The following is a 9,766-nucleotide window of genomic DNA, read 5'->3' as shown; positions in this document are numbered from 1 at the left end:
ATCTTTGCTTGTTAAATCGGAGAAAATGAGTCTCAGCCTCCGATGAATCTGAAGCAACAAGTGAATGGTTTTTCAAATTAATGAAAGTTGCAATTCTCTTTAGATTTTTATTACCCAAATTCAAATAACAGATACACACAAATATATAAAAGAATATAAATATAACAGAGTTCTAAAATTTGTGTAATCGCTAATCATCATAGTTTGAGAATTATATCTTTGTTATAAAAAAGTTTATTTGAGAATTATCGTTCATCTCATGAAATCAAGCCTTGTGAAAATGGGGCAGGCCGAAAAGCATGAGGCCCAAGTCCATTGAAAAACTAAATTGGGCCGATTTGAATTTCAAATCCCGGTCCATACATTGTAGAGGGGCTTTGAAATCCTCTAATGTCCCCATATTTGAAAATCAAAATCACTTCGACGCAGGCCTTTTCTTCTCTTCCCCGCGCCTCCCAACGCATGCACGCTTTCTTCCTTGTATCAATCTTGCCCAGGTTCGCTTAAAAATCTTATCTTCTTGTTTATTTTGTATGTGGGCTCAGTTAGATGCTTGGGTTTTGATTTTACTGCGAAATTTTAAACATTTTTTGAGTAAGTATGATCCTGAAATTCCAGTTTTTGCTCTTCAATGCGATATTTGATGGTAAAATTCGAATGGATTTATGGGTTTTTTGTTTGAACTTATTTGGGAAACGACCGAATATTACGATTCAGCGTTTTCTGTCTTTTTTAGAATTTTCACCTATATGCGGCTGGAAAGAAGCATCGGTGGCATTGATTGCTATTTAAAGTATCAGAAATTACTTTCTGTACTTCTTTTTCTTTCGTTTGCGCCTTTTGCATTTACGAAATGCAAAATTTCGGTCAAATATTTTGTGGTGAATTATGTTTTCGGTCAGAGTGCTTGAATGTTGATTATCACGGTTTACTCTGATTAGATTTTATGCCATTTTGTTAAATAAGTTTCTAAATGATTGGAATCTATAATCTCTGAGAATTCTTAAAATACTAGAATTAAGGTGTAAAAAGTGATTCTAAATGTGGCTAATTTTTTGTTTGCGAGGGATAAATATAATTGAGTTTCACTGAATGGATTATATTAAACGCCCATACATAAAACAAAGCACAAACAAGAGAAAGGGAAAGATGCCAGAAATTGTTTTTACATGTAGCAAAGGGCCAAGTATCCCTTCTGGCTAAACTCCTTTCTCTCTCAGCCCCTTAAGTTGCTGAAATGTTTAGAGTTTAAGGGGAAAGATAAATACGTTGAGCAATAATTAAAATGGTGTGTTTATGGAACTTTTGCGCCCAAACATGACGCACGAGCCAAACCCAAACACCTCATACACAAATTGTGTGAATCGTCCACGTAGCTCGATGCACCACCCAGCCCCTCACAGCCAAACTTGATATCAGTGTTAAAATGTTTGATCCATGTTCGTAGATGATCTGAAACTAATATGAATATTTTTTTCACAATTTTTTTCTGGACATTCTTTTTCCTTCTACTTTTTTCATATTTATGCTCTTCCTTTTATAGTTCTTTATAATTTATAACATGTATATGTTCTTTGATGAAGATTATTTCTTGTATGATTACCAAGATGAAAAGGGACGCGTCAGCTATTGATGGACATGATGACATTGCAATGGAAACTCAATCATCAATTCGCCGTGGTCGTGGTGATATTTCGAGAATAGAGAATTCTAAAGGTAATAAATGTTTTGTGTTTGGATTTTTTAGTTATGCATTTTATTATATTTATCTAATCAATTGGTTTTAATGACTATGAAAAAATATGCACATAGTTATTATATACAGTTTCTCTTTGTATGATTCCATGTTGATTTTAGTATTTTACTTTATGCAGTTCTAAATTAAAAAAATTAATTATTAAATTATTTATGCATCCACTTTTATGTCTTGTGAGTAGTTCAGTACAGCTTATTCACTGATGAAGTTCTAGTTGGATAGCGTTTTTAGGGAATTGTGTAATATTTCAAATGATATAAGATAGTTTCATATTGTAAGATTGATGGATTAGCATTAATGTGTAATGGAACATTCAATTTATGTATGATAATGCTTCTTATGAGATATGGATGGAGTAATTGTCTTTTATAATGCCCCCTGTTTTTTGGTACCCCTGAGTGCAGCTGTGATTTCTATCTTATGTGCTATTAGAAATATGGATACATCTTGGTTTTTTCTTTTAGTTTTGGAAGCAGACTGCCAAGTCGTGTATGCGACAAATGTTAAAATGTACATGGAGATTGTTAGCCTTGAACACTGGTGGGAGTATCTCTGTAGTGGCTATTATTATTTTGTGGGCTATATCAATTTAAGCTCAGTTGTTTGCATCAGTACCTTTTTCAGTCAAACAATGAAAAGTGCTAGCATGGAACATAAATTTTGTGTCAATTTATAGGTGGATATCGGAAGAAACAACTTGAATCATCGAGGAATTATGTGTCATGGAACAGAGACATGGACAAGCATTTAGCAAAAGTTTTGATTGACCAAATGGCTGAAGGAAAGAAATGTGATGGAGACACATGGAGACCAGAAGCTTTACAAGCTGCTGTGACCTATTTAAATTCCAAATTGCATCTTAATTTGTCAAAAGAAAATATTAAAAATAGACTCAAGGCTTGGAAAAAATATTATAGTGTTGTTACCGATGTCCAAAAGCAAAGTGGATTTTCTTGGGATGAGGAGCGAAAAATGATTGTTGTTACATCAGATGAACATAGTTCATGGAAGGAATATGTTGAGGTACGTAGTTTTTACATATTTGGTTTTATAATTACTTAACTTGCATATATCTTATTTTCCTTTTAATAGTCACACCCGGGTGCAAAAGGGTTGCAAAATAAAGTGATTGAGAATTGGAACGATATCGCGCTTCTTTGTGGAAGAGATAAAGTAACTGGTTTAAATACTCAAACGTTTGAAGAAGGTCCCATTAAGATGGGAGATGAGGAAGACGCTGAGCTAAAGTTAGCTCAAGAACAATTGCGGCCTTCAGACTCGTTAGATTCCATGAGAAGTAAAAGGAAGAAAGCAAAAATAGATGCTTTAGTTGAGGTTGTTGGCATGATCGCCACATCTTTTCAAGATTTTGTGGCAAGCAAGAAGAAGGAAGAAAGACCTAGCGGTATTGAAATATACGAGGTTGTTTCCAGCATAACCGAACTTACAAGCATCGAAAAATTTAAGGCAGTCGAGAAATTGATGAGTGGTGATGCTGAACGGTTTAGATTATTAAAAGCACTTCCGGACGAGGAGAGAAGAGGATGGTTGAATTTTCTCATTGATTCTTAGCGTCGAATTTTAGTTATGCACTAACAAGTATCGAAAGTGTATGCTGTTTATATTTTGGTGAAATAAAATATTATGATGTCAATATATACTAATTTTATTTGTTTGATATTTTAGTGGCACAACGCTTCAGTTGTACATTGTGCCAACTCTTGCCGTGCCTTTTTTTTTTTTAATAAAAAAATCTATTATTTTTTTATTTTTATAATCAGTCGAATTACCGAATAAGTAATTAAAACTACTAGTTTCGATGCATATTTTATTTCTGATAAAAGAATTATTTATTTTTATAATCAGTCTAATTACTGAATAAGTAATTAAAACGGCTAGTTTTAATACATACTAGCATATTTACACAAACGATGTGTGTGACGAAAGTTTTTTTTATACATAATTTCAATAAAAAAAAAATCTAATAAATTTATAGCAATAAAAATAATTTTTTTGTTAAGAATGATCACCTTAAGTACTTAAAACACCATCTCTTATATTATGTATTTTCTATTTCATTAGTTTTTTTCAAATAATTTAGAATTTGAAAATAGATAAATAAAATGATTGTATTATATCTTAAATAGAAATAATAATTAAAAAAAAAAAGAAATAGAGATAGAGATAGTGGAGAGAAATAGTTTTAGTGTGTGTGTGTGTGTTTTTTTTTAATATTTTGTAATATTTTGGCATACCAAAAGACCTAACTAAATGTCTTTTGCATAATAATAATAATAGATTTTATTTCTAATAAAAATTTATAAAATCAAATTTAGTTTTTTTAATTTTTTATGAAAATTTGTTTATTATTTAATATGTTGATATATTTGTAAAATAAAATAATTGTGCTAAATGAAATAGCGAGGGAATTTTTTTTAGACAATAATTTGAAGTAAAGGTATTCAAGATGTTTTTTAATCAAATGTATTTATTTTTCCCTCTATATAGATTGAGTTGATCAATCTCACGAATAACTATCTGTGAAACTGTCTCACAAAAGTAGGGGTGAGAAAAAATACCGAATTTTTTATATAGGACGTACTTACTGGTTACCATACCAAAAAAAGATCGAATTTACCGAATTTTCTGCATACCAAATATTTCAATACGGTATGGGAACAATAACGAATTTTTCGGTACGATAATAATATGATATTTAAAAATTTCGGTATATATAGATACACCGATATAATGAAACATTAGATAAAAATTTAAAAATATATAATATTTTTACACAACAAATTTATAAATTTTTAAACATACATTGTTTTTTTTTTTTTTTTTGCAGTATAAACGGTATATATGTGACAAAAATTTCGGGGTACAGTGTTGGTATAAAATTTTTTATTATCGTAATTTTCGGTATGATATACGTTTTTCGGTACATTATGGCGCTATTGCATTTTCTCAAAATTATATTATTCTTTTTTAACTTAGTATTGTTGCAGTCTTCAAAAAAAAAAAAAAAAAAAAAACTTAGTATTGTTGCACTACAGTGACCGAATGCACATACGATGATGAATTTTAATCAATTTTTTAAAAAAACTTAGTATTATTGATGTTAAGATAAATGATGTGTTTAGAAGGGGTGAATGAACATTTTTTCGAAATTTCCAAAGAATTGGTTTGGGTTAGTCCACAAGACACAATCAAGTTAACTCAACTCCGCAGAGATAAAAGTCAGCAAGGTTGTAGTTATGCGCGAAAAAGGTTCAACTGCGTAGATAATAAAACAATAAACATATGAGACAGATTGATTATACAAGTTCGAAAGTTATGTAATTTTTCTCTGTCTTTCATTCTTTTGTTTTCGAAAAGATTTTCACTAAAATTTTTTGACAATTACAATCAATTTGTAACGAACCACTTCCGCTTGGACTTATAACGTACACTTTACCAACCAAAACTCCTAGTATATCAAACTTAATCACGATTTTTTCAGAAGAAATCATTCTCACAATTACAAGTAATTTAGAATGAATTATATAATACACGCGAAGATCCTCAAATGATAAGATATAACAAATACGAGGTATTCTTTAGGGCTTGCTGAAAATCGGGATAGTATAGTTATGAAAACTTGCAGTGAATTTTTTTCTCCAATCGGTTAAGTTCAAATGTTCATCCACCATTCCACCTTGTAACGACCCAAGTACCATTTATGCAATTAAAACACCAAACAAGATTATATGTGGTCAATAATTAAGAAAATCGAGTTTCATGCATAGAAAATCGGATTTCACATAGTTATATGTGTTTCATGCATGTTCTCTCGAGTTATGTGTATTTTATAGTGTTTTTAGCCATATAATCGAGGATCGAGCTATAGTGAGGTTCTTCCGAGGTCGTACCGAAGTCATGCTTGAGCTTTGGAGCTTCGACAACAAAGAACTTACGACATATATAAATATAATTAAGAACTCCTAGCAACTATTGAGAGTAGCTAGTCACTTAGTTAAGTTATTTGGTATATGGGATGGGATTAAAAATTGAAAAAAAAATATATATATGAGTGATAAGTAATTGGTATTTAATACTTGAGATAAAGATTTTTTTTGTTTGGTTTGTTTTTTGTGGTAGGGATAGTATTGTGAACTATTTTTATCTTAACCAAAAAACCCTTTTTTATTTTACACATTACGTAGAATCATGAGATAACCTAAATACCAACGCATTGTATTTTTGTAACAAAACTTGAAAGTATCAAATTTTCTACATTTTTTATGAACAAGCACAACGAAGCCAAAATTAGGAAATTAATTTGCTCATGTATTTTGACAAAGAGAAGCTTTGGGAATGGAATTGAAGAACACAAATAATATCCTAGCTTCATCTCGTTCAGAGCCGGTTTTTGTTCTTTAGAGGCCTTGGGCAAAACTATAAATTTTGCTCTAAGTTTATCTTTCGATCAATAATTTGTCTTCCACGAGAACTACTCTTCCAAAAAAATAAACTTTTACATCATTCATGATAGTATATATACCTAAAAAAACACTAAATAATAATAATAAAAAATTAACAAACCTGAGCCAATAAGAAGAAAAAGAGTTTCTCGTGAGATTGTGAAATATAAACTAAGTGTTGCAAGACAGCATGGGCCAATGATTTTTCTCTTCACCAGTTCACGGAGCGAATTTTTTTTATAGATATAGAGTGAGATTTTGATCGACAAGAAAGATTGTGAAGATATACATTTTGGATATAATTGACTTATTTTTAATATTATTTTATTTGATATATATATATATTTATATATAAAATTTTGGACCCCTAATTTTTTTCAAAATTTTTGGGCCCTGGGCAGAGCCCTAGTAGCCCTTCCCCAGGGCCGGCTCTGATCTGGTCCGGCTAAAAATTTGACAAATCATTTATCTAAAGAATGACGCAACGACATTAGCAGCAAACCGGTTCTCTAAAGAATTTGACACAAACTCAGTTCACATACACATTCGATTACATACAGAAGCTCAATAATTATTAGTTTTGTGAAGAAGCAGAAGGAGCGCCGACCTCCACATATGCCTCACACAAAGTTGCATTACTGTTGTCGTTCTTCGAAACCAAACAAAAAAAGAAAAAGAAAAAGAAAAAGAAAAAAAAGAATTGGGGTGTTTTTCTAGGCAAAGGGTAGTACTGTAAACGAGCCATGTAATCTTTCCTACTTACATATCTGGAATATTCATAGGGCCCATTTGCTTGATAGGATTAGCACCGGATAAGACAACAAACCCGTGTTTGCTTCGTTTTTACACACATTCTTAAAACCAAGGGCTCTTTACTAATGTACTGTACCATCTGGAAAAAGAATGAATACAGTCCACTCTTCCGACCTATTATTAGAATCCCAAGTTCTACAGTTGCATGGATAACTAAAGTAATTGACATCTCTACCCTTTGCCCTACTAACAAATCCCATTGTTTCCCCACCAAACTCCATTTCTCAGCCGGCTCCTGCAGACCCCATTTTGGCCCTTCGAAGGTATGCAAAATTTTGCCTTCTTCGATTGACGATGTCGAACTCTCGTTCCCTGAAATACCAAACGATAGTAGTTCTTTATTTTTTTAGTACAAACCCAGTAAATTGTGTACATCGCAATATAAGAACTCTGTATCTCGAGTGAACACGGTACTGCTTCAATCTACAGGTCTCGTCTCGCTCGGAACTGCAAGAGTGAAAAAAGGGCATCAAGGTAATGGGTACAAAGAGAATCGTCGTCAAAAAGTAAATAGATCTCGTTAGAGAAAATGTATGTACATGAGAAGCACATATATGATAACACCCTTTCCAAAGAGAAAGACAACATAAGAGTTAGATCATGTAAGATCTGGTCAGATTTGGTAAAGATTGGGGGCAATTTTGGTAAAACCTAAATAGTCCAAATTTTAATCCTACACACAAAAAACCAAACAAACAAATTAAATTTTTTTAAAAATATATTTCATAATTATATTGAAAAATATACTTATCCCACAATTTATCTTTACATTAATAATCTCATCACACGTACCAAGCATAACCTTAATATCTTCTGAAATTGAGTATTAATTTAAGAAATTTTCCCACTTGAACAGTTCCCTAATCATGGGCCTATCATTATCAGATTCACCCTTAAAAACCAATCCAACATGAGATAATTATCTAATCCATTAGCAATCATGCGCACCAAACTGGCCTTTAGATAAGTTATATTGATATGATGTTCACTTGACATGTAGCCTTGGACTTTTAGATTACCGTACCATAGACCAGTGAGTTGAGGCACAAAAATACTAACCGAGATATCCAACTGAGTATGTATGCTTATATGTTGTATTTTATGTGTCGTGAAATACATGTTTTACTGCTTTATTCATATATTTCATGCAAATATATCATGTTGAGTCTATATATGTGGTGAGTCTAGTGACCCGTTCCCGGATTACCTACCTGACAACTAACAACATGCAATTAACTTAATAAGTACTTAAGTAATTAAAACCAGCGAAAACTTAAACAGTACAACAAATCAACCGACATAATACAAGCCTCACTAGTAACCCAAGTGAAATATAGTTATACAACCAAATCGAAATAGTTCAGAAAATATCCTCAGTGAAACAGTAACAACCACGGTCCACCTGAACTGCTGCAAACCCTACCTCAACAACCAGTCCCATCGGGTCCATCCAACCTAAGTCCTGAGCCATGGAATAGGGTGTCCAATACGAAAAACCAGGACGTGAGTGATAAAAACGCTCTATACAGAAGTATGAGTATACATATGCTATGAGTGCGTGAATGCAAATGTGCAGGTACCGGAAACCTATTACAGTAGAACTCTGCTCAATCAAGTGGCGTCATAGTATGTTGCACTCTGGACCGTAACATCAGGAGGTGGCTTACATACTAGGAAGAATATGTGGATATGGTAACCTGATCCAGTACTAACTGTTCCAACCAACCACTCAAGAATACGGGGATGAGCGATCCCACTACGTGTTATATCAAGATACATGATCAACATGATAATGTATGCAACATAATAATCTTGGCATAATATATGCACATAAAACATGTCGTATAAACATGCAAGCATAGAACATGCATAGTCAACTAGAATATCTCGGATATTATGTATGTACCTCTAAATAGCAACCTATAAATTATGGCTTACAATATATCACTTAGTGCGTACTAAAATCTTTAACTAGAATAATAGCTACACCCAAAAGCTCATTAGAGTCTAGAATTATACATGTGTTCATTGTTAGCCCATTGATGGAGATCAAATCGAACTCTAGGCACAGCTTCACCACGATCCCGGTAGCATTTTGTTCCGCCTAGACCTCAAGATGACGCCTAGAAATCCTTATATATAGACTAGAATGGGAGAGGAAACTTGGAATCGACATTTGAAAATGGTTGTCTCGACCCTTATTTATAGCCAACGATCGGACCTTCCGAATCTAGTTTGGAGCTTCTAAACATGCCTTTGGAACTTCTGATCTCTAACCACCAAACGTGTGTTCTGTGATTGGACAACTCATTGTACTTGCAGAGTTCAGATCTTCTGAATTGTAGGTTTGGAAATTCCAAACTTTTTCAAGTCAAATCACCAATCAAAAAGCCCATACTTTTTTATCCAAAGGAGATCATATTGTTTGATCTGCAGTTCGGAACTTTTGAACTGCTCGGTGCATCTGAACTTCAACATTTTCTTCTGAACCAGTTCGATTCCAAGCCTCGCTTTGGAGCTTCCGAACTACCCAAACCCTTGGGGTCCTATGGACTATTTCTAAACATCCTGAATCTGTTTTTCACTTAATTTACCCAACCAAGGATTCCTTAATCATTTTTTGACCATTTAGTCATGATTATGCAGGTTGATTAGTTTAATTAGGAATCAGGCTACTGCATTATCGAAAATCATTGGAAACAGGCTTTATTAAAACACTATGGTTTAAAAATAC

General features: G+C 32.8%; 1 protein-coding gene across 1 annotated transcript; it reads left to right on the top strand.

The window, feature by feature from the left end:
- The first annotated feature begins 414 nt into the window (after positions 1 to 414).
- On the top strand, positions 415 to 3,391 carry LOC140885031 (uncharacterized). Its single transcript, XM_073291948.1, has 4 exons — positions 415 to 497; positions 1,584 to 1,716; positions 2,433 to 2,779; positions 2,849 to 3,391. Exons 2-4 carry the CDS (start codon positions 1,596 to 1,598, stop codon positions 3,326 to 3,328), a joined length of 948 nt encoding a protein of 315 aa, XP_073148049.1. The 5' UTR covers positions 415 to 497; positions 1,584 to 1,595; the 3' UTR covers positions 3,329 to 3,391.
- Positions 3,392 to 9,766: the final 6,375 nt, after the last annotated feature.

This window comes from Henckelia pumila, chromosome 2 (genome assembly GCF_033568475.1).
Source record: "Henckelia pumila isolate YLH828 chromosome 2, ASM3356847v2, whole genome shotgun sequence".
Classification (NCBI taxonomy): domain Eukaryota; kingdom Viridiplantae; phylum Streptophyta; class Magnoliopsida; order Lamiales; family Gesneriaceae; genus Henckelia; species Henckelia pumila.
Note: the sequence above shows the minus strand (reverse complement) of the source record. Positions and strands in the feature narration are given on the sequence as shown.

Coding starts and splice junctions, on each gene's coding strand:
- LOC140885031 (XM_073291948.1), top strand. CDS start 1,596: ATGATTACCAAGATGAAAAGGGACGCGTCAGCTATTGATGGACATGAT. Junction 1,717..2,432: donor GAGAATAGAGAATTCTAAAG/GTAATAAATGTT, acceptor GTCAATTTATAG/GTGGATATCGGAAGAAACAA. Junction 2,780..2,848: donor CATGGAAGGAATATGTTGAG/GTACGTAGTTTT, acceptor TCCTTTTAATAG/TCACACCCGGGTGCAAAAGG.